This window comes from Rhinolophus sinicus, chromosome 8, assembly GCF_057876585.1.
Source record: "Rhinolophus sinicus isolate RSI-liver-muscle chromosome 8, RSI-T2T, whole genome shotgun sequence".
In the NCBI taxonomy this organism is placed as follows: domain Eukaryota; kingdom Metazoa; phylum Chordata; class Mammalia; order Chiroptera; family Rhinolophidae; genus Rhinolophus; species Rhinolophus sinicus.
This window is the reverse complement of record NC_142508.1, coordinates 73,255,386-73,275,123: the sequence shown is the minus strand read 5'-3', so window position 1 is coordinate 73,275,123 and position 19,738 is coordinate 73,255,386. Positions and strand designations below refer to the sequence as shown.

The 19,738-nt window shown below is 47.4% G+C and overlaps 2 protein-coding genes across 2 annotated transcripts in view; one reads left to right on the top strand and one right to left on the bottom strand.

The window, feature by feature from the left end:
• Positions 1 to 3,020, top strand: part of GNAO1 (G protein subunit alpha o1) — a 142,742-nt gene extending 139,722 nt beyond the window's left edge. Inside the window, exons 8-9 of the mRNA XM_074314863.2 lie at positions 470 to 685; positions 1,717 to 3,020. Coding sequence (XP_074170964.1) covers positions 470 to 657 — 188 coding nt within the window. The 3' untranslated portion in view covers positions 658 to 685; positions 1,717 to 3,020. The remainder of the gene's footprint in view (positions 1 to 469; positions 686 to 1,716) is intronic.
• Positions 3,021 to 5,404: 2,384 nt separating this feature from the next.
• The window catches only part of AMFR (autocrine motility factor receptor), a 32,947-nt gene continuing 18,613 nt past the window's right edge, over positions 5,405 to 19,738 (bottom strand). The window contains exons 9-14 of the mRNA XM_019753901.3: positions 19,175 to 19,365; positions 17,293 to 17,396; positions 12,027 to 12,161; positions 10,326 to 10,409; positions 7,819 to 8,003; positions 5,405 to 6,988 (exon numbers count right to left, since the gene is read on the bottom strand). Of these exons, the coding sequence (XP_019609460.2) occupies positions 6,841 to 6,988; positions 7,819 to 8,003; positions 10,326 to 10,409; positions 12,027 to 12,161; positions 17,293 to 17,396; positions 19,175 to 19,365 (847 nt within the window). The 3' untranslated portion in view covers positions 5,405 to 6,840. The remainder of the gene's footprint in view (positions 6,989 to 7,818; positions 8,004 to 10,325; positions 10,410 to 12,026; positions 12,162 to 17,292; positions 17,397 to 19,174; positions 19,366 to 19,738) is intronic.

The following is a 19,738-nucleotide window of genomic DNA, read 5'->3' as shown; positions in this document are numbered from 1 at the left end:
AGCCCCCCGGGAAGGAGAAGTGCAGGTCCAGTTTGCTCTGCGTCCCACCCTCCCGGGAGCTCTTCCTCAGATGTCCCTGTCTTGCTTTATCAGAAGCAGCAGGACTGGTTTAGAGCAGGGTGACAGCTGTGAATGGCAGACCCGGCCTGGCCGCAGGATGCTCACCGAGCGAGCAAAAGGGACCTTCCGTGCTCATTGTCCTCCCAGGGCTCCTGGTCGATCCAGTGTGAAAACAGAGTCAAGGACCTTGAAAAGTCAGAAGGCAGCCAAATGCTAAACCGTGTGGGGTTTTTGATGGAAAATGCAACTACGCCTTGGAGGAGGAGAGCCTGACTGTGGCCCCCTCTGCTCCCGGCATGTCTCATCTGCGTCCCGGAACACACCACAGCCCCGTCTCACCTTGCTCTCCCCAAGCCGCGCCATCCGGCTCTCACCTGGGTCTCTCCTCTCTCCTTCTGTGTCGTTACAGGCCCCAACACCTATGAAGATGCAGCCGCCTACATCCAAGCACAATTTGAAAGCAAAAACCGCTCACCCAACAAAGAAATCTATTGTCACATGACTTGTGCCACAGACACGAATAACATCCAGGTGGTATTCGACGCGGTCACCGACATCATCATTGCCAACAACCTGCGGGGCTGCGGCTTGTACTGACGTCTTGTCGCGTGCAGCACCCTATTTGGTAATGATTCCAGCACTCACAGCAAAGCGTGTACACACACACACACACACACACACACACACACACACCAACAAATGCAAGTTGGTAAATAAACTTTAAAAAGGCATAACAAAACCTTATATATATATACAAATCTATATTAAAAAATTCTTTTTAGTTTGTACTAGAGAGCTTGGGACAGAACTGACCACCACCCCATAGATCAAGGTTTTCCTGGGACAGCACATGAGCACGTGTGTGCACGTATGTACACACACACACACACGTTGTGATGGGAGTCCTAATTTGGGAGACCATCCTTTTAAGAACAGCCACGTGATTTTACTGAGACCCACCTCTGAGCAGGGGGGCAGGGGGCAAAGAAAGGCCTGGCATTGGTCCAGCCTGTCTCTGCTTCTACCACTGAGGCAGCGTATGCTCGGTTCTGTCCTGCTCTGTGCATATTCCAAAACCCTTTAATAAATGGCCAACATCCTATATATCTCCCTGCCCTATACCCCGAAAAAACAACAGAAAAATGAAGGACGCTACTCTTTTGGGTGGTGGTGGTTGCTAATTTCAAGAATTTAGAAGAATCATTGCTCCGACCAATCCACTGTCTCCTGAGTTTTCTTTATTCATGTCAACAAGGCAAGAGTCGGAAAAGGGAGACTTGGTCTGCTTTCTGAAAGCAGCGAGCAGAGGGCACATGCAGAGGGGACATGCAGACCAGGGCTCAAATCCACCTGTGAAGTGAAGCCCCTACCTCCAGGAGGGCACCAGGGAAGGGGAGAGATGGAGAGAAGGGGACAGGAGTGGCCACGGGAGGGCTGGTTCTGCAGACCTGACATGGTCAGGAGCTCACGGATGAGGCCTCCCAGTGGCCTGGGCTGGGCTTCCCTTGGGGACCCAAGCCTTCCTATGATGCTGCCCCGTCTCACCTCACCCCGACATGATGGAAAATATGCTAGGGTTTGTTGGTTGGTTGGTTGGCTGGTTTTTAAACTCAAAGAAACTGGTCAGACTGGACCCCCTTATCTCTCTCTCTACAGACTGCTTCACGGACTCTTTGCTGTTGACGTTGACCTCCTGGTAGCATGACCTTTTGGCCTTTGTAAGACACACAGCCTTTCTGTATCAATCCCCTGTCTAACCTATGACCCCAGAGTGACTGACGGCTGTGTATTTCTGTAGAATGCTGTAGAATCCGGTTTTAGTTGAGTCTTCACATTTAGGATTTGAAAGGAAAAAAAGAACATTTCTCATGTGCTTTGTAGCTTAAAAAAAGGAAAATGGAAAACTCACCATTACATCCATATTGTTTTTTGGAATAAAGAAACATATATCTGCACCTGTGCCCTTCCTCCCCCACCTGTGGCAGGGCCCCCAGCACCCCTGCAGGTGCCAGGTCTGTCTGCGCCCAGTTCCCAGATGTGCTCAGGCTGGCCATGCTTTCCAGAACATTGTGGGGTACTTCTGTGCCCCACGCCACTCATACCTCCTGCCCCACCCCAACCACTCCAACCACACACTCATTCCAGGTTTATATAGAAAAAGCACAGCTCTCACTGGCCCGTAGCTGCCAAAAAGAATACCAATCATATGTATAAATGAGCCCTATAGAAAACAAGTTTCCTGCCAACCCCCCGTCTACAGAATCCCTTTATAATTTCTTTTCAACTGTTTAGTTTTTGTTTAATTTGTGTGCTGATGAGCACTGTGTACTGCATACCAGATCAGCTTTCCTAGTCTTTGGGAATCGGGGTTGTGGTTTTTTCCTTTGACCGTTTTGCTTCTCAGTCTCTCAGATGGATGCCCCCTCTGTGTGTGTGAGCCCTCTCCACCTTTTCCTTTGTTTCAGTGACCTGTGTTCGCTCTTTCTCATGTGGGGATATTTGTGCTGCAGACAAAAAGAACAAAAAAATTTTTTAAATACCACAAGATGGAAAAAAAGAAAACCACAAAAAAAAATTAAAAAAAAAAAAAAGATGGAATGTAGTGTTTACATGAAAGCCAGTTTTCATGACCAGTCCTATGTCATTTCTACTTTGACTCGTATCCAAACCCCAAACCTCTTCACGGTTTCACTTTTAAGACTTAATATTTGCTGAAGAAGACCAAGTCACAGCCATTTCAGATAAAGAGGAGGCAAAAAGACAAAACACACAAAAAAATTAAAAATACAGAAAAAAAAAACTTGAAAAATAGGAAAAAAGAAAAAAAAAAAGCCCACGGGTCTTTCTAAGCCTTTCTATTCCCAATCGGTGAGGTTTCTGTGGTATCTTACACACACTGCCAGTCTACTTCTCTAATGGAAAATTCATGTGTAGCTCAATAAAGAGAATGTTTGTCTGTATTCCTGAGTCTCTCACCCTTGGGCTTCGTTCTGACAGGAAAGGGAAAGAGGGATTTGGGCCACAGACATTGGGAGGCTGGTGACAGGGCTGTAGGTGCCATAGAAAGAATCCCCCGCAGGACCTCTCCATGTCCCCTCTCGTTGCTGCCATCTAGGGGACCAGAGGAGCAAGGAGGGCAGAGGAAAGGAACAGCCTGCCCGCAGATGCCCTCTTCCTCCCTGGTTGCTTGTTTTTAAGGGTAGGGTGGAACTGAGGATTGGAAAGGCAAAAAATAAAGGGAGGGTGGGTAATCCCAAATGTCCTGATAATACTGTTTCTTCTGTTCCCTGTGGTTCCACCCCAGTAGAACAGGTAGCCCCAAGAACGAGGCCAAATTGCCTGGGCCCTCTGCACCCAAGGGGTCACACCTATTCACTTGAACATCTTTGAAAGCCTCCGCTCCTGCACCTGGATGCCAGGCAGGCCCTGCAGGCGGAACGAACACACAGGGTTAACGGAGAGCAGCGTGGCCTGGCACACGGAGTCCGATTCTTGTCTCTGCCAGGGTGCAGGTCTCACTGTGTGCCCCCTAGGTTGCCAGGTTTTTCTGTAATAACTAGCAATCGGTTGAGACTGTGGCCTGGAGGGAACACAGCCCACCCAAGTCCTTGCATTGTGTCCATGGACCGCATATCGGCCACATAGTCAAGTGCTACCTCGTGCCATCCAGGGAGACGAGAGGGCCTCGGAGGTCAGCTCGCGGGCATCCTCTCCACACCCCAACAGATGGGAATGAGCAGCCCAGGAAGACCTCCCCTTGGCAATTCCAGTGGTCATTTGAGTCTAGTGGGGATGGGGTGGGGGTAATGATACTGCTGCAGAGACCACAGGATAACGAGACTAGCTCCCTCCTGTTATAAAGACCTAACTGACTGGGGCATCCCTGGAACCTCCCCAGCCAGGACAAGCCCGCTAGCCGGCCAAGCCGCACCTCAGTGCTTTTCCCAACAGCTCCGCTCGCCCCACCTTCTCTGCAGTGGGAGGTTCATTACCACCTGTTCATGGGAAGGTTACACTCCTGGCCACAGCTTGACTTCAGGCCGGTCTGGGGGGCAAACCAGCAGGCAGATGCAAGGCTAAAGGATGCCCTGACTGTCGACATACAGCACACCTGAAATTGACTACAAATGAGCCATATTCTAGCAGGTTCTTTCCCAACTTTCAAATGAGTGTTGCAGATCAAACCAACAGAACTTTCTTTGCCTTATCTTCCTTAAAATTCAAGTTAGGAAGCATTGTTTTGGGAAAGGACGCAGGGAGAGACCAATTCGATTAGAACGAGGAGGAAGGGGCAGAACTCATGTTATCACGGTTTCTGAAAGCCCCACAGGTGACTCTAATGAAACACTTCTAACCTAACAGAAAGCAAGGTGGTGAGATGGAGGGAGGCGTCCAGATGGAGGGCCTTCAACCCCATGACAAGCTCCTGGGCTAGGCTCCTTTCGCCTGCTGCGGCCTGCTTCAGCATAGCTCTCAGCTTCCTTCCCCGGAGTGGGGAAAGTCACACCCAGAGAGGACCATGAGCTAAAGATTAAACAGCATGTGTCTACACAGCTCAAGTGGGAAATCAGGTCCAAGCGAACACCAGGCAACCTAAGATTTCTACCAACACAAGGCAATGATGGACCATCATTCTCTACGGTACGTAAAAGCCTCAAATTTGGGGGGTGAAAACAAACTCTGGAGAACCCAAGATGTCAACAAAACAGGGCCGATAAGAAAATGGAGTGACATAGACCACTTCCAAGAAGGCAACTCAACCACCATTCAACAGAGCGCCTGGCCACTGCTTGTTCTCCGTTTACAAACCTGACCCAGCGGCATGGCCTCAGCTCTGGGCTACAGGCGCTGAGAACAGGAACAGGTTCCCTGGCCCTGGAGACAAGACAGTGAAAGCGGTCATGAGCTAGGGACCCATCCCGTGTTGGGACACTGGTCTACTCCCACCACTGCCCTTAGCATCTGTCCCAGATGCCCACACGAAGTGACAAAAGCCACGAGAAGACAGGGCCCAGAATATTTAACTATCCAGGTGCAAAATCTAACAGTGAATTTAGGAGTTCTCTTCTTGGTCATCGTGAGGCGTGTCTCCACCTTGGTCACTGTCATACTGCTCTATTCCAATATCTCAAGACCTTCTAAAATTGACTGCAAATAATTGTCTCTTTTCACACGTCTGAAACATAAGAATATATGGAATAGTGTCATCTTTACTGTGTACAATATGCAAGTATAAGGATGGAAAAAAAACCATCACCCAAAATGGTACACACATCAAAATGGGATCGAACATTGGCACCTCTGAAAAAGCTGCCTTAGCTTCCAACCACACACAACACACCAGAAGAGTTTGCTTTTTATTATTATTACTATTTTACAATAAAAACAAATACCTATGCTCTGAGCAAAACAAAACACATTTTTTTAAAAAATCACAGAAATTTACTAACAGCATTTCAAGGTAAGGCTTTTGAAAGACTTATTGAAATAAATTATCTTGGCCTAAACATTTACTTATCACTTTTTTCAATTACTTTTTAACATTCTAAAAACTTTCAGTTATGTAAAATACATTTAACTTTGCCAATTTTAGATAATACTGGATTCTCCCCAAAAGGACTACGATAAAATTATGCTTTGAAACATTTAAAAAAAAAAAAAAAAAAAAAAACTTAATCCAACAGGACATAAAAAACTGAACTATGAACCTACGATTGCGTGTTTCAAATCCTTAAAGTTAAATGTGTGAAGAATTTGAAAAGGGTCAGGCCCTGGGTCTATTCCAAGGCAGGTGGACTCAACATCTTAACCTTTCTATGTTTAATTAAACCAACAAGAACAAAGTTATGAAAATGAAGGGCTCCAGGGAAGATACAAAAGATACCTTTTGTTTCTTCAATAAAGTCCTCCAAAATTTCCTCTCCCATCTTATAAGGCCCACGTTTTCTCTAAGGACCAAGCTCACAGCCTTTGGGATTGCCTAATTTACCTGACCACGGAATTCAAACCAGAAACCAAAGCTGGCTGCTCAACCCTCTCAGTGCTGATCTCCCCCCATGTCCAGGGGGTCACGAAATGCTGAGAGAACAGACATTACAGGGTAAACCCGTGAGATGCAGGAGCACCGCGTTAACAGATATAAAGCCAGCTCTGATAAGTCCCAGATGGACCGGGACACAATCGGTCACCTGCTCACACTCTACAGCCCCGGACCGCTCCAGGTAACAAACCGAGTTGTTTTCCAAGACGCCTTGCGGCCCAGCCGGCCCGGAGCCCATGGGTCCGGCCTCACAGTCAGAACAGCAGTTTGACAAGAGACACTGTCCAATGGTGTGGAGTCAGGCTCCTGCTGGACGTCTCCAAGCTGCTCTCTATGAATCCTGCTTCCTCCCCCATCACTTCCTGCAGGACTTGGAGCTAAGACACCAGCATTTGTTGGGACTTAAGTATAAAGCAATAATCGAAGCTGCTGGCTTCAGGGCCTTCTGGCTGCCCACTTCCTCTTGACCTTCCCCCACCCTAGGAAGTCTGGTCAATGCCAGAAGAGATCATGCCTAGAGTTAAAATGTGCACTGTTTCTAAAGGGAAAAGAAGTGTCACATAGAAAGTATTACAAAAAAAGATTAAATTTGTCAGCTGTCCAAACACTATTAAGACCACATGCTTTATACAGCGGCAATGCAGTCAGGCCCACTTCTCACACAGCAGGCGGAATGGGGCCGGGCCTCTTCAGGGGGGCACACGCTTCGCTCCGGAGGCGCTGAGGAAGGCCAGGAAGCGCTAGGAGGTCTGCTGCTTCTGGAGTCTCCGTTCAGCAGCCGCAGCCAGCATCCTTCGACGCAGGGTCATGGGGTCAGAGGCCGTTCCTTCTGAGGGGAGGCAGCTCTCTGAGGCTGAGTCATCTTCTGAAGTTCTGTTCAAGAAACGCCTTGAACAAAAACCCAAAGGATTTACATGAGAGATAAGAGAAGTTCTGGAACACATACATACAGAAACATACAGTATATGTTTCTTTTTAATCTCCCCATATTCCAGGCACCTCATGAAGCGGTCACCGAGCACCATCCCATCGCTAAACAGAGCAGCGAACGTTCTCTGTACCAGGGAGGCTTGTCACATGGCTGTTCAGCTCCTCCCTCTGTGCTGGCCGTCCCCTCCCTGCATGGCCACGCAGCACAAAGTCCCCACTCACAAGGCAGGCCGTATAAACACAACACTGGCCCTGTTCCCAAGAGTTTAAATAAAAAGCCCCTGCCCATCCACAGGGACACTCCATGTTCCGGGGGTTTGTGGCACACAGATGCACAGGCTGCGCTCCCAACGCTGGGCTGCCAGGCGGAGTGGCCAAGTGGCAGGGCTTGGGGGCTGGACTTCTCTAGGCCTCAGTTTCTTCGGTTTTAAGTCTGTCAAATGGGTATATTTACAGTGCTCCCGCTTAGAGGTGTCAAGAGAATTAGAATAATTAACATAAAGGCCTCAGAACACGCTGGCACGAGGGCTGTCCATGCACGTGTGGCTGAAGATGCCCACAGAAGACGGGCGACAGTACCAGCCACCAGGAACTCCTAGCTGGGCCCAGTATTACCAGATGCTCTGCTTTTTCAAGAGAGGTTTGAAATCAACTTTCAGGTGAAAGGAATTGTTTTTCAATGTTGGCATCTGTATAAAGACGTGCTGTGGCCTGACATGACAAGGGCCTCCAGACCCCTGGGTTCTGACCTGAGACTTATGCCAACACGGTTTGCAGAACCAACTTACTTCCGAGCTTGCTGCAGGAGGTCGTCCTTGCGCTGGACTAACATGCGCTGTCTCTCATCGGCGGACTTGGAGAAGCGGCTCCCCCGAGCCTCGAAGTCTCCCCCCTCACTGGGCTCCGCCTCCAGCTCGCTGAAGTCCAGAGCCTCTTCCAGCCGAGGGCTGACGTCCAGAGGCACACGCTCAGTCTGGACACGGAGGAAGCAGGGGCCACGTGAGCACAGGCTGCCCTCCTGGGCAGAGTCCGCCTGGCCTGAGTGCCCCAACCAGCCAGTGTTCTTCTGGTCCCAAAGAGAGGCCTGCTGCCAGGCAGGGACCCACGAGCGCATGTGTAATGGCAGAAGTGGGTCCTGGCGGGCAGGCCGCCACACTGGGCTTGGGCACCACTAAGAACAGAACCCGGCTGACACTAGATGTTCAATGTCAGTAGAATAGGTAAATGATTACCAGTCCGAAAAACACAAGCACCCCAAGACTGAACTCTTAGAAAATAATAAAGTTAACCGCTAGTTTATATTCTGGGAATTTTCGGTGCAATTCTACTAAGTGCTCTAAAATTTAAACAAGTCTTATCACATTTACCACATAAATTTGATATCCTCACCTGACTCTGAAAACAGTCAAGCAGATAAAAAAGGCAAATGCTAAGGATCCTTTTTAAAATACATATAAGATCATGTGGTTCCTTGTGTAACAGGTTATTAAATGGGATTATTTCCATTTTGGCTGAAGCTCAAAGGCCAACACAATGCCCAGGGGCCCCACTTGCTTAGGCAGATGCCCAACCATCTGTGCTCGTGCCACCAAGCAGAGCCAGCTGGCCAGGTCAGCACAGCGCTACGCAATAGCAGAGTTCAGGTAGAAAAGGCTGAGAGAAAGGCCTGTTTTTAGGGGTTCCTGGTGTACGGCACCTTTCCATCATCCCCCCTCATCACCTCCTCTTCCCTGCAGCCAAGCAGGTGAGGGGACTTCAAGAGAACCATGTGGCCTCTGACTCATAGTCCCTGAAGGCTGGGGAACACGGGAACTGGTGACTAACACACACCTAAGAAATCTAAGAGAAAGAAACTGGCTTGTAGCAGATTTACAAAAGGCTGCAACGAGAGCAAGTTGGACTCCACTGACTGTGAGACACGGCCGTGTGTGTCCTGGGGAGCAGGCCTGGGTCCGACTGGAGGGAACCGGCCCGAGGCTGCTGAAACAGACTCTGCCCAAGAAACCACTTGGAGGGGGATGTGCCCCCCACGAAGGTAGGGGTGGTCACAAATAGCCAGTCTGAGTTCAAAAGAAGTGTAGTCGAGAATTCTGGTGTTAGATGGGCAAGATCTCTAAGATGACAAGTGTAAAACACACAGGTGTGTACACAGACATACGCACGCACACACTCCCTGGGGTCACATGGCCCATCCTAACCCTCTCTCTTCCTAAGGCTGACCCTACCAGAGGCTGAGAACAGGTGGTGAGTGGAGGAGGAGATGGAGGAAGGAAACAGAAGCCCCCCTCAGGTTGATGCAGGCTGAGCTGGTGCCGGGAGAGACTGAATTAAGTGATGAGCAGAGCTGAGGTAATGACTGCGCTAAATTGAGGTTTTTATTAACTGACTATCATCCAAGGACTTTTTATTTCCTGAGAACGCCAAAAATGTTATATAGCAAGCTTCCTTGTCAAACAAGTACTTTCCCTCCACTATGTTAGAAAAACAACCAGAACAATTCAGGACTCTTCATACTAACTCTAAAAACAGGGCTGCGGGAAGCAAGATAGGAATCACACGTGCTATACCCACCGATGCCCCCAAGCCAGTCTGGCACTCAAACCTAAGCTAAGCCAGCTTTGCAAAACACTGGAAATGCAGACAGGAACCTATCTTCAGAAGCCAAGCACCATTTTACAAACGCTCCACCCAATTATGAACCTGGATATGAAAAACTGAAGTCAGCAACAGAATTACAAAAGTCTGAGGCATTTTTACTGTTTCCCAAGTCACACAAAGTAGATATCCAGGCAGATCTGGTTCCCAAGACAACTACACTTCTCCCACCCCCTCACCCACTCAGGTGTCTTGTTTTTGTGAAATGCGTGGAAACACCTGGAAATGCCAAGTGGGACAGGTGAAATGGGGGGAGGATAACTACAGTTTCTGCTCTAGAGAGCTGAGCCCCCGTCAGTGCCCGTCTGGGGAGCACGAATCCAGTCACCCTGTGTCCTATGGCCAGCTTCACTCAGCCCTTCCTCATGCTACCACTTAAGCTCAAGGTGGCAGGGCTGGCCCAGGGAAGCATGACCCCTTTCTGCTCCAGGTCCGGAAGGCAATCCCCAGGGAGTGGGCTGCAGGCCCTGGGTGGAAATGCAGGCCACGCCATGGGCACAGTTTGGTGTGTTCACCTGCAGTATCGAGGCACCTATGGCATCCAGCCTTCTTGTACACTCTTGCCCTGGGCCCCACAAACGTCAGAGCCAGGACTGCAGCTACTGCCAGGTACCGCACTGTTCTGGCAGGCCGACCTTACCTGAGCAGAAGTCTCTCCCTCCTCCTGCTCGCCGTTTGGCCTTTCCACAGGACTATTCAGTGCAGGTCTAATGCTCTCTGACCGCTGAAAGAGAAACAGCACCACTCAGCACCGGGCCGTCCCGGCCGCGCAGGACAGGTACAGAGAAATCTGGGTTTGCAAAGGGGCAGCGGCCCCCGCCATCTGCGCCAACGGGCCTATAGCACCAAGGAGATGGAAGTGCTGCTCAGATGACCGCAAGCAACGGACCCTAAGTCTGAGTCATCCCCTGGCTCCACACTTACTTTCCCTTTAAATAACAGTAACTGCACAACGTGACAAAATGACAACAGCACATAACACCGACTGAACACTTTGTGGAAAACCCCTGATGTACCATCTCCCTTATCTTAACATCCTACAGAACAGGGCCTGTTGTTCTTCTCACGTTCGGCTGCCCTGAGATCTGGCCAACGCTGCAGCCACTCTGGGCCCTGCTCACATCCCCGTAGGTCTTGGCCCCGCAGTGCCAGCTACCAGTTTCTGCATTTCATGGCCTGAGGACTCACTCCGGCTGCACGAGGGGACTTTGTGCCCCAGAAGGAGCCCTCCACCTACCATTTACGAGACATGGTGTATAAACACTCAGCTCCTCAGTTCTCAGGAGGCACGATCGTGCTGGGCGGGATCTCAGAGGGCCCCAGGGGATCGAGCCCCCGTCACCCCGACTGTAACCCACTGCCTAACAAACCCTTTACTAGCCGCCTCCCTTCTCCATCTCACAGCCTCACCAGCTGCCAGCGTTTCCTGGAACGCTTCCCGTATTAACTACTGGCATGGGAATCCTTGTCTCAGGGTCAGCTGCAGGGGAAATCCAAAGCCAACAGCCAGGTCAAACAGGTAAGGGCTGGTGAGTCACAGCTAACATCCCAGCCCACTTAACTCCAAAGTCCACACTACTCCCTCTTCACGGATTCTCAAGTTTTAGGACTTTAGTAACAGATTTCCAGGTTTTCATATACTGAAGCTGAATAATCTCTTGGTAGACAAATCCCCAGTCCTGCCAGAAAGCTTCTCTAAAATGTTAATACTTGTAGTTCCCATCAAAGCGGTTACACATGATGGGCCAGGACACCTGCCTGACCTTTTTAAAAAGTCCAAAGCAGAAGCCTCACATGGCTATTATACCTAACGGAAAACCACGTCATGTGCAAATCCACCCAGGGACAGATGGCCTTGTCTCCTAGAGCCAGTGGTTGGCAAACTACAGTCCGTGAGCCACATTTACCCCTCCCTCTACGTGTATCACTCATGTTTTACTGGAACACAAGTACATTCATTTACATACTGTCCACGCCTGCTTTTGTGCGACAGCAGAGGTGAGAAGTTACAACAGAGGCTGCATGGCTCGAAAGGCTAAAATAGTTCCACCTGCCCTTCACAGCTAAAAGGAACCAATACTATGACCTCTTGAACTGGCAAGAGTAGGCTGGCTGCAGTGCATATCTGGAAAAAAAATGACCCAAATACATTTGTTCTTGTCTTAATCCAAGCCTTTTTGGTGGGTCAGTTCTCAGTCATAATTTGGAAAGTTGGGGAAATTACAGAAACCCTTCATCAAACCATAAATAATATTCAGTTATGAAAGTAACTAAAAACGTCTAAAGAATTAAATCTTTGTGAAGACAGAATCCATTTGTCCTGTTTAAAACCCCAGCTTACCTGTGTGGGAAAAGGTACTTGAATCCGTCCTTCTAAAATGTTGTCTGTTGTTATTTCAACTGAGCGTGTCAGCTGGAGGTCCTGCAGCACAAGGTGGTATGGAACCTGGGGGAACATTTCTTGAATCTGATGGGCCTATCAGAATACAAATACAAAAGGCCACAGGAACGGTCACTCTCAACAGCTGCTCAGTGAGGTCATGGTTATGGCAGGCTCTGGGCACTGCACTTGGCATTCTGCCTTGAAAACAAAGGTAAGGGGCCACTTCTAGTCTGCGGATCACCATCAAACTATACTCCCTTTAATATTTTTCCAGGATGCCACACAGATAACTTGAGACAACAACAGCTTCAAAATAAAAACAGCACAGAAATCCAGCTGTATCCCAAAACGGGCTCAACTAGAATATTCTCTTTTTTAAAAGTGAGCATTTTAAAGCTTAGTAGAACTCGGGTATAAAAATGTGTTCTTATAATTCCAAAAAGGAATAAATGTCTGATATATACCACATGTATGAAATTCAATGTATTCTGTCACGTATAAGAAGCCCGACTCAAAAGGCTACGTAGTGTATTCCATTTATGTGACATTCTGGAATACGCGAAATTATAGGAACAGAAAACTGATTAAGTGGTTACCAGAGGCTGGGGGTTAGGGAGAAAAAGTGATTACAAAGGGGCGCAATGGAATTTGGGGGGAGGGGAAATGGAACTGTTCTGTATCTGGGTTCTGACGGTGGTCACACAACTGCATGAGTTTGAGAAAACTCATAGAACTGGATACTAAAAAGGGTCAATTTACTCTATGTAAGTTACACCTCAATTTGAAAAGGAAAGATTACATGTAAAGAATGTGAATTCCTAATATTGCTCTGGAGCTGCAGTTTTCAAAGTGAACTCTAGAAATGTCTCCGAGTCCACTTCAGCGGGGCCCTAGGGTGGGCATGTGCATGGAAGGGGAACAGGCACGGGTCTCAGCAAACTCCCACTCACACTGCCATCGAAGAGGCTCCAGAGTTTGTTTTTCATATACGGCTATTTATTTTACAGTGCTTATGTGTAAGGCTTTATTTGCAGAAAAGTCCCAATGATCAAAAGAAAAAAAGAAAGAGGAGGAAAACCAAAATTACTTTAGGGACACAATCAAGTCTGCTATTGGGACAATGGCTCCTAAGGAACATGTCCTTATAAGTGACAGAGAGGAGGACGAATCTCACTGTCAGGGCGCTGACAGCAAAGACCAGGGTGAGACTTGCACAAAGCTTTGCTTAGAGTCATTGCTGTGGAGGGAGAGAGCAAGACAAGCAGTGCACAGCGGAAGCACCTGGGATCTCTGGGTCCTGGGATCCCGTATTGTTGATCTGATTATTTTTTTCTGGGTCCAATCAAACCTCGCTGGAGAAGAGTCCATAAAAACCTCAATAATCAGATAATATTTATCTCTATTCTTTTCTTTCTTTTTTTTTAATAAATTTTATTGGGGGACAGTGTGTTTCTCCAGGCTGTTGTCCTTCAATCTAGTCGTAGAGGGCGCAGCTCAGCTGCAAGTCCAGTCGCCGTTTTCAATCTTAGTTGCAGGGGACGCAGCCCACCATCCCATGCGGGAATTGAACCGGCAACCTTGTTGTTGAGAGCTCACGCTCTAACCAACTGAGCCACCCGGCCGCCCCATTCATCTCTATTCTTAAACAGTTTCCCCTTCATTTCCCCCACCCCCCAAAAAAAATGCCCAAGACTCATTTTACTAGACCAAAACTTTCCTTCCAGAAAATCCAGTAAGTTAAATATTGGATCTTTATAAAAAATGTAGTCCCAGTGAATTCAGTGTGCTAAAAATAGGCCATTCCAACCCATCATGGAACTGGGGGGAGAACACCAGAGCCTGCTCAGAATTCTAAACACACCAACTCCAAGAACATAATTTTTATTCCTACGAGGGTTACATACCCACTGAGTTTTATAAGGAGGCAGGTGAGGAGACCTACCTGCAGAGCCCCAAGCATCCATGTAGAGCCTGACATGAGCCAGTCAGTGGCCGCTTAGGCAGCAGACCCGCTATGCCCACCATGATGCCATCTCACTCTGCAGAGGACCTGGCTGAGTGCTTCACTAAGAAAGCAGAAGCCAGCAGGCAGGTGGGCCTCTTTTAATTGTGGTCAAAAACATAAAATTTACCATCTTAACCACTTTTCAGGGCACAGTAGTGTTAAACTACCTGCACGTTACTGTGCAACACATCTCTAGAACCATTTATCTTATAAAACCGAAACTCCACCCATTAAACAGCAACTCCCACTCACCCCTACCCCCTGGCAACCACCATTCTTCTTTCTGATGCTAAGAGTTTGACTAATTTAGATTCTTCATGTAAGTGGAATTATGCAGTATTTGCCTTTTTGTAACTGGCTTATTTCATTTTGCATAATGTCCTCCAGGTTCATCCATGCTGTAGCCAGTGACAAGATTCCCTTCCTTCTTAATGGCAGAATAATATTCCATGGTATGTACAGACCACATCTTCTTAATCCACTCATCTCTGATGGACATTTAGGCTGCTTCCACCTCTTGGTTATAAGGAACCATGCCTTCTTGTTAAACCAAACCTCAAAAAACGTGCCCGTAGCTACCTCCATCCCTCTCCTAACAAAGGCGCAGGTGTCTCTCCTGCTCCAGCTCCCATCCCCACCCACCCTCCACCTTTCAGTTAATTCCTGTTTGTTCTGTTCCATCTTTCCCCTCCGCTCAGCGATCATTCCTAGCCACATAGCAAGCATGCTTTAGAATCTGCTTTCAAAAAAGACTCACGGGTACTCAAAAGAATTGAAAGCAGCGTCTCAAAGATATTTGTATACCAAGTTCACAGCAGCATTATTCACAATCGCTAAATGGGGAAGCAACCCAGGTGTCCATCAACGGATGACTGGATAAGCAAAATGTGATCCATCTATATAATGAAGTATTATTCAGTCTTAAAAATGGAAGGGAATTCTGACACGTGCTACAATGTGGGTGAACCTTGAGGATATTATGCTAAATGAAGTAAGCCGGTCATAAAGGACAAATACTGTATGATTCCAGCTGTTACTGCAGGCGGGGGCAGGGAGTTGGTGGAGGAAACGATGGGAACGTGACTTTACTGGACACTCCACCATAGGTTTGGAAGCTCGTGAATAAATGACCTTTTAAAAAATCGTTAAAAAAAACAAAAATCTTAAAAAAAAAACACCTCCTGCTGCCATATCCCTATCTAGCTACCACCTATCACTTCTCTGCTCCCTTTTCTTACATACTGTCAGGTACTGACTATTTCTTCAGCTCCCACTCATTTTTCAATCCACCACAATCTAGTATTTAACTCCTCTAGCCATGGAAACAGTGAAGCAAGTACTGCCACGCTGCCAAACCCAACATGTATTCTTCCGACCTCGTCTTCTGAGAACTGCCACACAGACTTGCTACCTTCTCCGGGTTTCCTTCCTGCTCAGTCGCCAACACGGCTCCTCCCTCTCGGCCAGACCTCAGCCCTGAGCCCTCTTCTCTTTGAGCGCTATCGTCTCCCCGGAATATCCAACCCCTGCTTTGAGTATCACCTGTAGACTTAAAACTCCCAAGTGTGTATGTCCAGCTTGGTCTCCAGTGAGGTCCAGAACTGATGACGTGCATGTGTCATAGCCACCCACGTTCCCAGCCCGACTGGACGCTGAGTGCCAGGCCCCAATCCTGCTTCTCCCCCCATCTCACCTGTCTCTGTACACGGTGCTGCTTAACTGAAAAGAACACGTCCGCTTTCATTCCTCCACTTCCTTCACCCCACGACCTCTACATTCAAATCAAAGCGTCAGCAAGTCCTGTCAGTTCAGCTTCCAAAAATACCTTAAATTTGCCACTTTTTTCCTCTTTCTTACACATACCCTTGTCCAAGCCACCACCTTCTTTGCCTGAACTACTGCAACAGCCTCCTAACTGGTCTCGCTGCTTCCATTTTTGCCCCTGTACCATTCATTCTCCTCTCAGAAGCAAAATCATTCCTGTCAGTCCCCTGGGGGGGAGAAAAAGCCTTGAACGGCCTTCTAATACTTTCATGATAAAACCTAAACTGGACTGTGGTCTGCAAATCCCTGCACGACCTGGCTCTGCGATCTCAATTGATGTCACAGTCTTGGTCCTCGACTTGCTGAGCTCCAACCACAATGACCACTCTGTTTCCAGAATTTTCTCACCTGAAGGTCTTTGTGCCTGTTTCCACTGCTTCCTTCCCTGATCTGCCTCCTTCTCATCTTTCACGTCTCAGTTTAAAGATCACCTCCTCAGAGTGAACTTCTCCGAATGCCTCCTCTAAGACAGCCTTTCCCACCCCCACGTGACCTGCCTCACTGCATTCAGAGCACTTGTTCATAATCAGTCTCCCCAACTAGAATGTACTCGTCTGGAGAGTAGGGCTCACAGCTACCTTGTCTACATGGCAGGTGCCGTGCAACTCGTTTTACTGCCTAGTGGCTGTCACAGGAACAAGCTTTCAGTATAAACTTGTGAATACATACATTAAGGTTAATGACTGAATGAACAAATGACCAACGGCCTTCTTTCTGAAGTACTGGCCAGGCTTACCCAGGCCAGCCTGAGGCCTACTCAAGCACGACTAAGGCAGCTGGCATTTTAACACTCCTGTACTTATAGCACAAAGCACACGGAATTTCAACAATGGTGAAACATGTTTCTCCAACACTGTAAAATGAAAACACACACCATATGACAAAGCTTCAGAAAAACAGAAAGAATCTTAAAGTATTTAAAGAATATCCTTAAGCCAACAAATAGCATGCAGTGTGTGTGTGTGTGTGTGTGCGTGTGTGTGTGTGTACATATTTGTTTACTTGGGGAAAGGAGGGGACAGGGGTCAAAAACACACACTTGGTACGCCTAATGTAAACTTGATAAAAGGCACATCATTCACTCCAGTCTGTAATCCCCCCAATATAGTTTGCAAAAATTAAGGAGAGTCCAAGATGGTCCTGACCACAACAGCATAACTGTCATAGTGCTCAGAAAAGGTCAGATTTCTGCCACGCAAGTACAATGAAAGCTGGTTTCCAAACCAGTATCAAATTTTAAAACAGGAATTTAAGTGAATATACAAAATGCCCCTAAAACTCCTGCCATTCCGCCAGAGGAGAGTGAGACCAACAAGGTCGCAGCCTGTCCACACTGGAGCTCTCCTTTCCCTCCTGATCATTAACCGTGTTCCTAGAGCAGGCGGCACGCCTTACCATTGCGTTCAGCTGCGAGTTGCTCGCCTGCGTGATGCCTAGAATGTTGGTCGTGTGCATCACCTCAACTGAAAAACTCGGCAGCCAGCTCGCAATCCGGGACCCTAGAGGAAACGAGAATCCAGCACAAGGTTAGAGACCTCTTTCCCCGGGCCATCTACTCCAGAGCTGGCCACTCCACACTGCCAGCTGGTAGTCACTGAGGACTCACTTTATGCCAGGCCTCCTGCTCCAAGTGTTTCACATGGATTAGCTCATTTAATCCTCAAGAAAACCCTACACGGTACCTTCTAGCATCATTCCCAATTTTACTCTTCTCAGAGGTTTGACTCTAGCTGCCTTGGTCTTCGGCAACTTGCCCAAGATCACATAATTTAATAATAGTGGCCAGGATTTGAAGCCAGAGAGTAAGGTTCCAGAACACTTCACCACCACTAGGCTTTCCTGCCTTCCAAGGGCCCTGGATCCACACAACCTCAATCCTCTCGCTCGGCCTAGAATGTAAGGAGAGTTTTCATGGCTCAAAAGCTGCTCCAACAGATGAGTGTTTGCTCCTTTTTTTCACACTATACACAAATACTATTCATTTAGAGATGTTTTCACAATTATTTTCATGAAGTATTTTCTCCTTAATAATCTGATTTAAAGACCTGGGTTGTCGGATTCAAATTCATTTCAGAGAGTTCTTAGACACAGGCTTGTGAACTAATGACACCAACAAGTCTGCTGCTTCTGCTATTTTTCTAAGAAAAAGGGATCCTAAGATATAACGCCAGCAAGTATTGGCTGTAAAACAACTCAATATCAAGCCACACATGTAAGGGTAATTTTTCTTTCCTTCACAAAAGAGCACTGAAGCATGGAATATAAAAACAAGTTAAATGGTCATCTCAAAGGTCCTGCCCAACAAAATGTGCCCGTTAAAAACTGGGTACTTACTTCATGTACTTACTATGGAGAAATAAAGTTGATTTTTCTATTTTGACAAAGTTTTTAGTAGTAATTCATAAAATAGTGGACGATAGAGTCAGGACCATGTCTAAGATCTGCTAGTAGATTTCAGAAGTCTTAACTGTGGCAGCCTTCATTAATAGCCACCAAAGCAGCCCCCTCTAAACCCTGCCAGCATCCTCGTCCCAGCTGGCCAATCAGCCCTCATCGCCTCTTCTTAGAGACTTGACGCTACTCCCCTCTGTCCTTCCTTTCGGGGATTTCACCAACGCACCACCACTCCCACCATGCCCACCCTCGGAAGTTCAAATTAGAGATTTGAACAGTACTCCTAACAGAATGCCAGGGATTCCTGTTTTACAGTAAGAAGTATGAGCTTACAGAATTTAGTAGTATTGGAACCGATTAATTCAACAACAGCTCAATATAATATTAAGGATGGTCAATCAGCCCCTGATATGGCACCCACGGCCTTAGAATTTTAAGTGTGGTTTTTATTCTGACTCCTTTTACCACTGCTGGTAGGCAGAATATTCATATTTTATGGGCATACCAACAAGGTGCCAACTCTGCTTCTGCTTCTGACACTCATTGGAAAGGCTACTCAATGACCCTGCATCATATGCGTAAGTACTACACCAATGCCATGAATTATTACCAGCAGTTACCTATTAGACTGATCGAGTGCTCCTTGCAGGCCTGGATGCGCTACCTCCTCCCGCTACCTCTGCTTCACCCATTTCACACAGAATCCAGCAAAGTGCCTGGTGCAAAATAAGCCCTCAGTGCTATCGATACCCACTGACCACTTTCAATTACAACTGAAATATTACATTAAACAGGCCTGTACAGGGCAATTTATAATTAAAACAGCATCCCACTAGGGGAGAAAACCCCTTGGGTATGGTTTTAGTGATTGAAACCAACTAACCATCGAAGTGGAAGAAGTGATTGTGTTGGTTTAAGCGAGGTCTGCCTTCCGCTGCCGCTACAGGAACCAAATTCTCATCCAAGTTCTCTCCCTGATGGTCTTCCCTGACACGATTATTGTCAGCGATGTTAAGAGACATTCTGCATGTTGGGCAGGAGGTGTCCTGTTCTAGCCAGGAACGAAGACAGGAGCTACCAAAAAGGGCAAAATAAGAGATCCTTAGCACGTTTTACGAGAATTCACCAGAAGTATACTCTGAATGTATCAAAGCTGTTGTGATTTTACTTTCTATTTACCACTAGTGAGATTTAAATGTTGAGAAACATTTGCTGACATTAGTTCTTTACCCCACTTCATTCTCATATACTTCTAGTATGTTCTGTGAGCATTAATTCGTTAATACACGTGGCCATCTATCAAGCTCCTGGTCACGACCCGTCTCCAATATGACTTTATCACATGGCTTACCATCTTGCCTTTCCAACTCTGTCTACCTGAAAAGCCATGTGTGGAATCATCCAAAAACGCTGGCCTGTCACGTCTTTGAATCCTCTACCCCAATGA